General features: G+C 40.8%; 1 protein-coding gene across 1 annotated transcript; it reads right to left on the bottom strand.

Moving 5' to 3' along the window:
- Positions 1-239: 239 nt before the first annotated feature.
- LOC135513873 (U3 small nucleolar ribonucleoprotein protein IMP4-like) lies at positions 240-3,536 on the bottom strand. Its single transcript, XM_064936853.1, has 9 exons — positions 3,459-3,536; positions 2,940-3,048; positions 2,697-2,780; positions 2,435-2,544; positions 2,035-2,167; positions 1,567-1,721; positions 1,374-1,468; positions 1,184-1,257; positions 240-969 (listed from the first exon to the last, which is right to left on the bottom strand). The coding sequence occupies exons 1-9, from the start codon at positions 3,459-3,461 to the stop codon at positions 857-859; spliced, it is 876 nt and encodes a 291-aa protein (XP_064792925.1). The 5' UTR covers positions 3,462-3,536; the 3' UTR covers positions 240-856.
- Between the last annotated feature and the right edge of the window lie 10,440 nt (positions 3,537-13,976).

The following is a 13,976-nucleotide window of genomic DNA, read 5'->3' as shown; positions in this document are numbered from 1 at the left end:
CTTATGTTAAAGTAAACTACAGACAAATGACGTGGATATGATTCAGTTGACCTATTAAATATCCGGGGTGAACATTGTTACATCTGAATCTACCATATTAAATGGCACATCCATAACTATTAATTTTAAATAGCTACATGCAATAAATGGTGGTTGGGCCTCATTCTGTGATAAAGCAAATGATCCTGATTTTTTTTGCAGTAAAGTGGTTTGTATCATATGAGCAAGTAAAAACAAGATTACAACCTGGGACTGCTTTTATTTTCACATGTTGATCATCTATTCGGAAGTCACTAGCACAGATACAGTACATATTTATTTAACTAGGCAAGTCAGTTAAGAACAAATGCTTATTTACCATGCTGGGCCAATTGTGCACCGTCCAATGGGACTCCCAATCACAGCTGGATGTGATGCAGCCTGGATTTGAACCAGAGACTGCAGTGACCCCTTTTGCACTGAAATGCAGCGCCTTAGACCGCTGCGCCAATCAGGAACCCAAATGTGTGTCTTTCTATAAACTTGTGTACCAGTGAACATTTCTTGTGGTTATTATTGTCAATCATTTTATTGACAGAACTCATTGTATTAAATATCAACTATTTAAAAAATATTGAAATGCTGTTATCTTTGTCATTGTCTGGAAGGTTTACCATGGCTATACATTTAAGAAAAGTTGACTAAAGCAAACAGACATGCCTACATGGCATGACAAAGAAACATGCAGTTTAACACCATATTAACAAGAAATACATATCCGAGGAATGATGTGTAAAACTTAACACAGCATTATGCAACTATGTGGTTGGGCTGCTTTTGCCAGGAGCGGTCCATGAAAGGGGCATACTGGTTGAAGCTACTCCACGCTGAGAAACTTCCTCTTTTTGGCAGTGTGTGTGTACGAGTGGTGGCGCCATTCAACGTCCGCGGTAGCCTCATTCTCCAGGGTACCAAGCTTGATCATGTACACTACAGACGGAAAACCAGTTGTTAAAGCACTAGTTTTTAATATAACAATTATAATGATGTGTGTACATCAACACACACAAGAGGGAGATACACAAATGGTATATGGGCTGCAGTGCAAGAAAGGGTAAAACTGCAATTAATACAAAATTCCACCTTGTAAAAAAAAACTCCTTTGATGTTGCTAATGATGAGAAAGGGAAAACATTGCACTTACATTTCATTTCAAATCTGGGCCCAACTTCTGACAACTCAATGTTCTTGTGGTCCGTTTTCTTGTAAGTGTGATGTCTGCAATGAAAATAGGTCCTTACTATAAGTGAATAAGTCTGGGCCTAGAAAATTAAATCAGAAAAACACAAGGTACATTTTCCCAAATAGCTCATCCAAAGCATCCCTCTACTCACCTGAAAGATATAAAATCCTCCTGGTTGGCAAATGTGATAACTCGTCTACTGTCCTCTTTAGGCACTGGGAACAAATACTTGAGGATATTGGAAACCTGATTGAGATTTACTTAGTCAGTGTCAAACATTTGCATACATTACTCAAAAAATAAGTCTAAACATTTATTAAGAATTGTTAAGTGTCAAGCCTCACCCTCTGGCCAAGTCGTGAGGAGAAGTTGTGAAAGATGAGGTGGGGGTAGGCCTCAGACATGGTTTCAATGTCCGGCACATCATGTCTCATTACCACATTGTAAAGGGTGAAGTATGCAGTTGGTCCAAAAGGTAGGTGGCACACCACCAGGCCATCTATTAATACCACAGGCAATATAAAAGTAGTTATTTTAAGGTTACCTCAATGCAGTGTTTTTATACTTGGAAATAGTCATTATAGTCTACCCAGATCCATTTGTGCACTCTTGCCTACACTATTGCTGTTCTTGTGAGGCCAAACATGTCAAGGAGTGACAAGGAAATAGCACGACATAGCACAAACAGACTGGATAATTACAACCTCTGTTCGCATTAAACAAACACCTAATATTATTAAACCAAGAGAAATATTAGTGCAGGGCTATGATACTTAATTGAGAGGATTTGGTGTGGTTATGGATGGGCTTACCTGGCTGTCCTCTGGTTTCATGAACAATGACCAGGTCTGTAACATTGTTGGCTCTGCAGGCTTGTACCAGAGCATTGATCTCATGACCTCCCCTGTTCATACGCTGAGCCCCTGGAAAGATCAGCTTCACCTCCTGTCAACAGCAAAAGTTACACACCAGGCACAATTGAGGAGATGTCATTACTGTAAACATACTTGTGTTAGAGATTGGGCAGAGGACAGACATTTAACAAGAAGGCATCTCTCAATTAACCTTTCTACGATTCCTTAATCCTATCTCCTTGCATCCTATATTCTCCAAAGCCTTTTTTAGAAGGAGGCGAGTAAAGAGGATGCAAGGAATCAAGGAAAGACAAATTGAGATAGGGCCAATATCTTGAGACATATAATGGGAACAGACTTTGACAAACATCTTGAGTCGAGAGCTGGGGTCTCTTGACGTTGTGACCATGACCTTTGGATCCTCCACTCCAGCCCATTTATATTCATCATCCATGTGAGAGCTGACACCTGCACACACAGAGAAGGTCCCAGTCAGTCACTGGTTTGCTCGTTGTCATGAGCGATATAATATTTACAGTGTATGTGCAGATGCAGAACGTGATGTGTGGAAAAAAAACAGAATTATATGGAGAATGTCATTCTATTTCTATGGAACAAACCTTCCGCTCCCTCATCATCATACTCCAGCAATTTCTGTAACTGTACTGCTTCTCTGCGAACCTCCGTAGGGATGAGACGATTGTCTGCGGAAAAAAAAGAAGAGTCAAAGTCTCGGAACTAACTAACGTTACCCAAAATGTCACTTGTTTTCAAGGCCATGCCTATTGCCATCCTAAAAAGTATAAAAACATTTCAGATTGTTCATCATTCACCCAATCTTCTGAGTTACATGCAATCCTCACCATCAAGAGCAGATTTCAGCTTCTGTTTCTTCTCCTCAATAGTCCGCACTCTGTCCTCCTGGGCCTTCCTATACAGATACTCCCGTCTCAGTCTCGTCTCTCGGCGAAGCTACAATCAGACAAAAACACACCATGTACAGTTGAACGCTGGCTATATCATTCATTCATAAAACAGTATCATGGATTAAAGTTTTTAAAAATTAAATTAAAACACCAGGCATAAATCAACAGTGGCTATCCATTAAACTCATGTAACATAAATAAAACCAACCAAGATAAGTCTAATAAAATCTTAAATACACAACAGTCCAAAATGTCCACTTGGCTGTGTTTGGCTAGCAAACTAGCTAGGTAGCTAACGCTAAGAAGCTAGCCAGCATGGTAACCTGGATCAGCAACGTTTAAACAGAGTCCGACATCAAAATATTTGTTTAATTTCTACACTGGAGTCAGAAATAATCTGACGTTTTAAGCAAATATGAGATTATTAAAAGCTAAACAAATGTTCAGTAAATTTACCATTGTGTTGCTTTGCTAACACTCACACGCACGAGAGGCTGTAAGGAAGACACCAACACTCTTTTTCATTGGATGCGCCAACAGCCAATGGCAGTGAGCAAAACTCTCTAGCTAGATGACACGTTCGGGCCATCGAAAAATAAAAGTCCCAGGTACAAGCCATAAGAAACATTGATTGAACCAAATATTGGAAATTCATTAGCATTTAACGTTCGCATATTTGAGTCATTAGCTGTTTTTTATTTTCACAGATATCAAGACAGCTTCCATTCACATTTCTAAATGTGTACTAAGCTATCCTATATTTGCCTATTAAACATTCACAACTTTTAATTATATGATTCAATGTGATTAAATCAACCCAACTATGCAAAAACAAGAAGAAGAAAACAAGCGCTCTCTCTATTAGGCTCGATATATTTGGTTGGCCATTTTCTGACATGCCCCTCTCAGACACTGACATACACTGACAAAACCACCTTCTGCTCAGTTTTACCTCATATTTTCAACATTCAACAACATAAATGATTCTACTGACTACAGTGTTGTTCTGGCTTGGAGGTAAGGTCCAGATATGCTTTAAAAAAGTGCTTGAGACTTTTTTGTGTATTTGTTTTGAACATTTGCTGTTTTTGATCTGACCAAGGGAATATTTCAATAACCAAAGCTAAATGAAGGCATAGCAAAAAAAAAAAAAATGTTTTACAGAGTGAATATTGTTTTGACTGAAACTGTGTTTGTTACAATGTTACAAAACACTGTCAGCTGTTTTCAAAATAGAAAAGTTAAAGATGACTCAAATAAACAATTAAATATACTTTATGAAACAATTTGGGATGCGTAACAAGTTTAATTCTACTGCCATTCACATGCTAACAGATTCTACCCCCAACCCACAAGACTGCTGAACATTTAATCAAATAGCCAACAGGACAATTTACATTGACACCCCCCCTCCTTTTGTTTTTACACTGCTGCTACTCCCTGTTTATTATCTATGCATAGTCACTTTACCCCTACCTACATGTACAAATTTACCTGGACTAACCTGTACCACCGCACATTGACTCGGTACCGGAACCGCCTTTATATAGCCTCGTTATTGTTATTTTATTGTGTTACTTTTTCTTACATTTTTTACTTTAGTTTATTTAGTAAATATTTCCACTCTGTTGATCTACTTGCGTGCACATGGGTGGAGTGGGATTTTTGGGGGCAGCGGACTCTTTTCGTTGCGTTCCATGCAGAGAGGAAGTCCACCTTGTGTAGTTTATATCCACAAGGGGCTTGAGGAGCCAGAATAGTTTACCAAGCTAGAGGGGCCGAGGCACTCTTTTTTACTGTAGCTAAAGACAACATGCCTGTTTACAAATACTAGTAGCTAGCTAGTTACATGTCAGTCTAGCAATTTTGGCTCCGCACTCATTGCAGGCCAGCTGCTGCTACCAATGCCAGAGTGATGGCTGGTAACCCAAACACCAAGCCCTTATGTCTTTGTGGGATGCGAGGCATTCCCTCTGAGGGTAAACCTGATGCAACCATATCCAGGTAATAAACATTAAATACATGTGACTAAATACATTTCTGAAAATTATACCAATATAGACATTGTAATGATATGCATAAAAGTGATCAAGCATCTTAGTAAGAGAATAAGGGCCTTTGTCCAAAGCATATGCTACACAGTTGTTACAGTATATTGATAGCCTTCATATTCCTGTTCAATACTAATGGAAATGCTTATTTTATTCAAAGGGTCTTCTGGCCTTGATGACACTAAGATCTACAGCTACTGCCACTCAAGAACCAGAAGAATTTCAGAGAACTGCTTTGGGATCCTTGCTACAAGACGCGAGGCTCCTATAGAAAGCTGAGACCATTGTGAAGGCCTGCATGGCCCTCCACAATTACCTGCACCACAGACACTAGACATTGACAACACAGTCATCAACACAGTACATCCACCCCATGTTTGTTGACCACTCCATAACCACTGGGGACCTGTGTCCAGGAGAGTGAAGACAGCTTCCTGGACCAAAAAACATGTACATGTTGGGAGTGTAGATTGGAAAACGTGTTTACATACATTCTCTTATTTTGGGTGATGTCTGTCATGTTGAGCTACACAAAATGGTTTTCCTGTTCTTCTTATTCACACTTTACAAATCACAACAAAGACTACAATAATGACAGTCACTTCATCCTTGTTTTAGCTTTTCATATTCTTTGGAGGCTAGACCTTGTTATGTGTAGTGGCCTTTCAGTGGAGACCTTCCTGCTATAGTGCATGGGTGAGATTGAGTGTCCAACTGTAGACAATAAGGACAGACCACCAAGACATTAACCTAATCTACAAAGTAGTACAAGTTTACTGAGCGACTGATTCAAAACAGTAATATTTTCTGCCACAAGTACAAATACATTTGCAGACCTTTTAGATATTTATTTACAATCTCAAGATGTAAAGATTAATAAGTAAAACACAGGGTAAAAGTGTGGTGAAAGGGGAAATAAGAGAAAAACAAAGTAAACACCAGTAACAATAATTATTTCCTCAGTCAATATAAAAATCATGCAAAACAAACTGTAAATTACCCACCACCCTTACGTGTGAATAATAAAAAAAGCACACAACACACGTTTTTGGAGTGAGACGGAGGGCTCTGTATCACTCGAGAGCGGATGGGGCGGACACTGTACTGATTGATGGCCCTGTGAAAGTACATCATCACGTCCCTGGCAAACGGGAGACATTGATCAGCTGGAATAAATACCATCCATGGTACCATGACAGCGAAAATGGCCATTGCTGGACACTGCTGCCATTTCTGTAACTCCTGTTGCCGTTTCTTTAAGTCATCCACCTGCTGCATCATGTCAGTGTCCAAAGGATCCTCAGCTGTCTTCCTCAGTTGGCCATTGGAGCTGGGTCAGGAAGATGGAGCGGAGGTTGATGAGTTGCAGGGCAGAGAGAAAGGGTGCGCCTGGACAGTACGTTGGGTGTTGGTGAGAAGGGCATTGGGGAAAGGGGCCGGGAGGTGAAGAATCAAGAGGCGATGAACCACCTGTAGATAGGCCCTCAGGGCTCTGCTTTGTCCAAAACACCAGCCCCGCCCAAACCTACAAGCAGATTGTGTGCATTGTATTCTAATGTATTCACAATCTTAAAACATCTCCATGGGCTCCTTTGAGATAAAATGTTTACCCAAAATAACTGATTTAATAAACATCTCAATCTAATTATCACACTGTCTGTTTTCAGATGTTTGAACTAACCCTGCTATTCATTATGATTTGACAACACTGGCTCTGAATATTTCCCACTAACAATTTCTTCCACCCAGAAAAGAGCTGATTCCTCATGTTCTAACTAGGTCGACTAAACATAAGATATCATGACGAGAATATACCGTCTGGCATATTGATGTCTGGCGATGTTTCACGTGAACACGAAGCTAATCCAGTTGTCAGACAATCGGCGGGAAACACACGAGCGGCAGCCCCACTCACTCCTCGTCTCCTTCACCCTTTTCAGATTGCGAACGGGTCTGGAATCCTTCTCCATGTTTCTTTGATATTAATATCGGGCCCGGAATCCTTCTCCATGTTTCTTTGATATTAATATCGAGTACGGAATCCTTCTCCATGTTTCTTTGATATTAATATCGGGTCCGGAATCCTTCTCCATGTTTCTTTGATATTAATAATGGGTCTGGAATCCTTCTCCATGTTTCTTTGATATTAATATCGGATCCGGAATCCTTCTCCATGTTTCTTTGATATTAATATCGGGTCCGGAATCCTTCTCCATGTTTCTTTGATATTAATAATGGGTCCGGAATCCTTCTCCATGTTTCTTTGATATTAATATCGGGTCCGGAATCCTTCTCCATGTTTCTTTGATATTAATATCGGGTCCGGAATCCTTCTCCTGTTTCTTTGATATTAATATCGGGTCCGGAATCCTTCTCCAAGTTTCTTTGATATTAATATCGGGTCCGGAATCCTTCTCCATGTTTCTTTGATATTAATATCGGGTCCGGAATCCTTCTCCAAGTTTCTTTGATATTAATATCGGGTCCGGAATCCTTCTCCATGTTTCTTTGATATTAATATCGGGTCCGGAATCCTTCTACATGTTTCTTTGATTTTAATATCGGGTCCGGAATCCTTCTCCATGTTTCTTTGTTATTAATATTGGGTCCGGAATCCTTCTCCATGTTTCTTATATATTAATATCGGTGTTCAAATTTCGTGCTATCTCCCTCCAGCTGTTGTTTTTGCATACTTGCCCCAATACAACCATATGGAAGGGTTTTAAATGTTCTCGTATTCTCACCAGCTCGCACAGACGCTCCTCAGAACTGCACATTGACATAATTGCACATAGCAAATCTCAAAATAAAAGCACAAGAAAAAGCTTAATAGCAGACCTTTCTTCTTCTTCAGTATATTGGCGATCGCACAAGTTAATGGGGCATCCTGCCACCTACTGTGTGGAATGGAAACAGGATTCCCCAAAATGCAACAAAATACCAACAAAATAAATACAAATACTACCAAACTACCAAAAAAAAAAAAAAAAACATAAAATATAAACTAAGGGGAATCTGGGAGGGCGGTTCTTGTGGCGCCAGTACCCATTGCAAAATCTTTAAGACCCAAAAACATTTCTGCCGCAGCCACAATAATGTCCAGTTTCGTAGACTTCTTTGAGACTTGTGTCGTACAGTTTATAGCTTGCGAACGGGCAATGAACGCTACATAATCCACCTTTTTAACAAGCAGGGTATCTTTTGACTGGCAGCAAACATTTATTACAGACTAAGGTGCGTCCACTACCATATCTTGCCTAGCATCTTTTGTTTTCTCAAATATTTTAATTGCCTCTGCATAGGATATTCAATTGAACGCTCTAAATTTTGCCACCTCAACCTCCTTCAACTTTACAGGGCACTCCAGGAACTCGGGATCATGACTCTCATCACAATTGCAACACCGTCGTCCTTCTACACACCATTCTTCAACATACTTGGTCTGTCTGCACACACATGAAACATGGCCAAATCCTTTACAATTCTTACACTGCAATGCTTTGGGGGTGAAAACTCTTACAGCGTATCTTATATAACCAAGCTTCACATGCATAGGTATTTGCCCTTTATCAAAAAACAACAGGACCGACAGACTTGTATTTATTTTTCTCCATTCATCCATCGGGTCAGACGCTGTGCACCAACCACACCAGGAATTCTCTTCAGGTATTCAACCTGAACATCAGTTGTCACCCCTGAGATGACTCCTTTGTTGGTTGATCTACTCCGAAGTTCAAAACACAAAACTTCTGTTGTTCGGATTCTATTGAAGCTCACTGCAATCTTCCTATGTTCTTCAGAAATACAATTCATCAAAATAAGACTACTCAAATGGGCCAAATCGAATCAAAGTTTATTTGTCACGTGCGCTGAATACAACAGGTGTAGACCTTACAATGAAATGCTTACTTACAGGCTCTAACCAATAGTGCAAAAAAGGTGTTGGGTAAACAATAGGTAAGTAAAGAAAAAACCCAGTACAAAAACAGGCTATATACAGTAGTGAGGCTATAAAAGTAGCGAGGCCACATACAGACACTGGTTAGTCAGGCTGATTGAGGTAATATGTACATGTAGATATGGTTAAAGTGACTATGCATATATGATGAACAGAGAGTAGCAGTAGCGTAAAAGAGGAATTGGCGGGTGGTGGGACACAATGCAGATAGCCCGGTTAGCCAATGTGCGGGTATGGGCGAGGGGAGGTCTAAAGTTATACTGTTACATACATATATATATATATATATATGGCTAAATTATATATATATATATATCAGCGTGGTCTAGTTCATCCTGATAACCTTGTAGTCCTCACGCAGATGACTAGGGACCCAGGACATCTTTTTTTTGTGTTTTTCAGAGTCAGTAGACAGGCCTCTTTAGTGTCCTACATTTTCATAACTGTGACCTTAATTGCCTACCGTCTGTAAGCTGTTAGTGTCTTAAAGAGTGTTCCACAGGTGCATGTTCATGAATTGTTTATGGTTCATTGAACAAGCATGGGAACCCTTCACAATGAAGATCTGAAGTTAATTGGATTTTTTTGAATTATCTTTGAAAGACGGTCCTGAAAAAGTTTATTTTCTTGCTGAGTTTATCTTACTATACACCAGGGGTTCTCAAACAGGGGTCCGTGGACCCCTACGGGTCCCTGGTGTAATTGCAAGGGGTCCGTGAAATAAAAAGTGTTATGAACGTTTCCAGTAACTTTACATATAATATAGAAGGGGCGGGGGTCCCTGAGGACCACTCAAAACCTTGCCTCAAAATATGAAGGAGTTCCTGTCCCCAAAAAAGGTTGAGATCCACTGCTATACCCACTACTGAACTAATGAACAAAAGAACCAAACATAAGTTTGCGCTTTTCAATGGATCCAACAAATTGCTTGCAGATATTTTCCCTCTTGAGACTGTCCAACCTGTCTTTATGTACATTACAGACAATTACGCTGTTCAGTCTCTCTTGGCCCATGCTAGCCCATAGCCAAGTCTCCAACCTGCGGAGTGCACTGAAACTCCTCTCAGCCTCACATGAAGACACTGGCACTACAAACAAAATTCTGATCAGCACCTCAACTTGGTCAAACAACCCCCGCACCTCCACTGGAAGCCTCCTGAGATCCTCTGCTGCCTCTCCACTGCTGCTACAGGGGTATTTGTTGCAAAAGAGAGGCAACTGCACTGAAAGAGAATCTATGTTCAGCTCAGGGTACTGATATAGAGGCTCATCCAACTCCCCCGTGAGAAGCGCTCTTTCCAACTTTTGCAGAACGTTTAGACTGTCCTGGTCAAAACGGTCGCCAAACTGAACCTTCACAATCCAACACTTAAAAAAATTCTGCCCAAATTGATCCACTGCTTTTCCAGCAAATCGTCTTGAGTGTGTCTCAATGAATTCAATCAATGTTGTTGCTTTCTCATACAGTGCAAGGAAGCTTTCATCTTTTTTTCTTGCCTCTAAGAGGTGACCACACACAGTCGACTGCAGCCTGCATACCAGAGACAGTCGGAGTTTCCTTCTGCAGTGAAATGTTTAGGCATTCAAGCTCTCCAAAAACAGCAGAGGCAAGTGTGAGGCCGAACAGTCTTGCCTTTGCTGAAGTGCTCAAATAAGCCACTGGCAGTTGAAGCTGTCTTGGATGCAGTTTTTGCCATCTCCTCTAGGCTGCTTAGTAACCGCTCATACTGCCCGAGCACAAGTCTAATAGCAGTATTCCGCACAGTCTCCGACAGTCCACCTTGTTGGACATAGAGGTTTCAGGGTGGTCAGATGTGTATCTATGGACCTGGCAATTGATTCAAACATGCTCTTAAACTTTCATGACTGTGACATCGGCTGATGTAAAAACGGCTTTATGAATACATTTGAGTGATAGAGGACCGAACTGATGGACACAAGAAAGGGAATCCCGGATCAGTGGGGAGGCTGAGCAGCCAGCTTGTGTAATCAGATTTACACAGTGTGCTTCACAATGCACATAGAGGGCTAATGGCTGCCGCCTCCTCACAATTGCCTGTCTATTTTCCTGCCATGTTTGAGGCACCATCATAACTCTGCCCACGTAAGCCAGACATGGGCAAATTGAGCCTCAACAACACATCAGTTGCAATTTTGCAATGCCCTCGCCTGTTGTCTCCGACACCCTGTATAGCCCAATAAACTCATTGGGAGGGACTCAACCATGGTAAACATAATGCAGGCAGAGACTCTCCTGCTTAGCACCAGACATCTTGAGTACCATCAACAATTACTGAAAATTGTACAATCGAAAGAGACCTAATCTCAGCTGCAATGCCTCGAATGACTGTATTGGCCATGATGTTCAGAATTTCATTCTGTGCTTTGGGGTCTGTGTACATTGTGGTACGATGTTAACCACTTCAGTAAAATGGGATCATCCTCTTCTGCCCTAAGTTTCAAAATCTGGTATAAATTCCAACTGTCATCCGTGTGGCCTCTAAAGGCTTGTCCCCATCTTGCTACATGCCGCACCAAACGAATAATTTTCCTCAAGCAATGCCTTACGTCTTCCTGCTGTTTACCCCACGCGCTGGATAACTGGGCACTGGATTTAGCTAGTGTGCTGTTACAGTTACAATGTGGTGGTGGGTGTGGAAGTTTTGATGTGCTGGGAATTTTACAATGGCTCTTCTCCCGTTCTTAAATCCTGCACTAATGAAGGCAGCATCCACTCTTTGGCCAAAAGATGGCTGACTTGAAAACCCTTGGCTACAGTGAAAACACAACACTCCTTTTATTGATGGATTATGATGTGGCCAGAGGAAATCGCAAAACCATCTCTCTTGAAACGTCAACACACTGTTGGCAAGAGTTTGCGGTTCTATAAATTGTGGGTGTGGCTGATATGGTTTTGTGCCATCACTGAGGTAACTGGACAATGCTGCGCCACTGTCCCCTATACTGGTGCTGCTGGCAACAAGGTTGACACCTGGTCCTGCCGTGGCTGTGACACTGTCATCTGAAGTCTCTTTCCCTTTCACTACCCTCACTTACTCGCAGTCTGTCTCCTAGAAAATAAATAAGGTGTTTGCAATACTCCTAACTACCGGTACCCAAAACTACACAATTACAATGGCAATACCATTGACTTAACACAAATATTGGTTCAGTCACGAGTTTCAGTTGAGAGTGGGGGTATCCATGGCATCCATGGTCCAATGATGTCCCTATTTTACAAGTCTAAAAAAGAGAGAACCGAGAGAAAAAGAGAGAACAGCTCTGCTGTCTGTGTGCCATCTGTTGCCTGCTCTGCCTAATGACATCATTATGAAACATTTCCAATAGCATTTAATTTCTTTCTTATGAACTTATGAACCACAACTAGTCTTTGAGATATTAGACTACTGTGGTTCTTACTTTGTGTTTTGGTGTACTGAAAAATGCTCTGATGTCCGTCTTTTTTCTGCCATTTTTCTACCTGGCTGGCTACACACACATATACATACAGTGTGCAGGTTATTTACAGTAGGAGATGAGCTTCTATCATTCTATAATGGGATTCGATCTACCAGGTTGCTAGCTAGTCAGCTGGCAAATGTGAAACGGATTGCAGTGACAAGTGTTGACAGCTGTATGAGTTAATTTACACAACGTAAGCTGCAACCTTTTGTAATTTTAATATAGTTTGTTTTCTTTTTATACTGGCTGGCTTACCACAATAGATGAATTTGCAGAGCTAGCGAGCACCAATTCTGTTTCTGTGGTGTTTGCTATAATCTTTGCTATCGTCAGTTTACTCCAAGATCGCCACACAGGTGCTTCGAAGTCCCCTAGCGACAATTTAGCTTTTGCAACGAGACCATTGCATATATTTAAGCCAATGGTAGAACAGTGTAGTTCTGTTCAGTTTATCGCTAACCTTATCACATGGACTTCGAAGCACTACAGCTACATGCTGATCTTGGAATAAAATGACGATAGCAAAGATTCTATCTTTGACGACGCCACATAAATGGAATAGGTGCTTGCTAGCTAATGTTTGCTTTCGTTTGTTCCATCGGTTTGCTCGCTAGCTCTGAAAATTCAGCTATTGTGTGTGTGAACCCTGCCAACATAAAACAGAATCGCTATGGTGTTTGACTGGATTAACCTCACGTTAGTTACGTGCACTGAGTGCCTTTCAGACGGTAACTAGACACTAACACTCTGTCACCTTGCCAGCTAAGACACACTACATTGCATTGCTTGCTTCATTGACTCGAATTGAAACAGTTGAAAAGACTGGTTGATGTTACTGTAGCTCGCTAACATAAAGAGTGACCTGTAATTCAATGCAGAGAAAATGAAGACTGATGACGGTTATGTGTTTTATTGTATTGCGTGGTAGAAGTAAAGAAATCTCTAACATATCCTTTGTTTGAACTACTTACTGGAGGTCAGCCACGAAGGACAGACTGTCAGATTTCCACACATGCACAGTACCTGCATCATGTGCCACTGCTGAGGGGTGGGGGGCAGTGGATGAAACCATTGAGGTAAAGGGCGGGGTCGCAATCTTTTGAAACTTAACGCGCTATTATGTGTCTATAATCAGCACAAGTGCTTTCATTGCGTATTATTAATATTAGTGTGATTACATAGTGTTTAAAGTGATATATTGTCGGGTGACAAATCATATTTTTCCCAGGATGGGGAGTCCTTTAAATTCTACAAAATCTGAAAAACAAGACATGTATTACTGCTTTTTACAGTTACAAACTTGTAACTTATTCGAATCTAAAGCCATTGTATTTTAATATACACATAGCCTATCCTGTACTTCACTTTCATCTGAATAACTAAATGTCAAGAAAAGTTACTCTGCTCCCTGGTGGTAACAAGAGCTAAGTGCTGATTATATTTGTTTTGTTGTTCGCAATAGCGTTCATTATTTTCCAAGCAGTAAAAATGAAACGCCATCGA

This window comes from Oncorhynchus masou, chromosome 25 (assembly GCF_036934945.1).
Source record: "Oncorhynchus masou masou isolate Uvic2021 chromosome 25, UVic_Omas_1.1, whole genome shotgun sequence".
In the NCBI taxonomy this organism is placed as follows: domain Eukaryota; kingdom Metazoa; phylum Chordata; class Actinopteri; order Salmoniformes; family Salmonidae; genus Oncorhynchus; species Oncorhynchus masou.
This window is presented reverse-complemented; position numbering and strand designations above follow the sequence as displayed.

What these genes read in the sequence shown, in the direction of transcription:
- LOC135513873 (XM_064936853.1), bottom strand. An exon ending in GCTGAAATCTGCTCTTGATG is followed by an intron (nt 2,781 to 2,939) that starts GTGAGGATTGCA and finishes TTTTTTCCGCAG; the next exon opens with ACAATCGTCTCATCCCTACG. An exon ending in GAGGATTTTATATCTTTCAG is followed by an intron (nt 1,258 to 1,373) that starts GTGAGTAGAGGG and finishes TTTTCATTGCAG; the next exon opens with ACATCACACTTACAAGAAAA.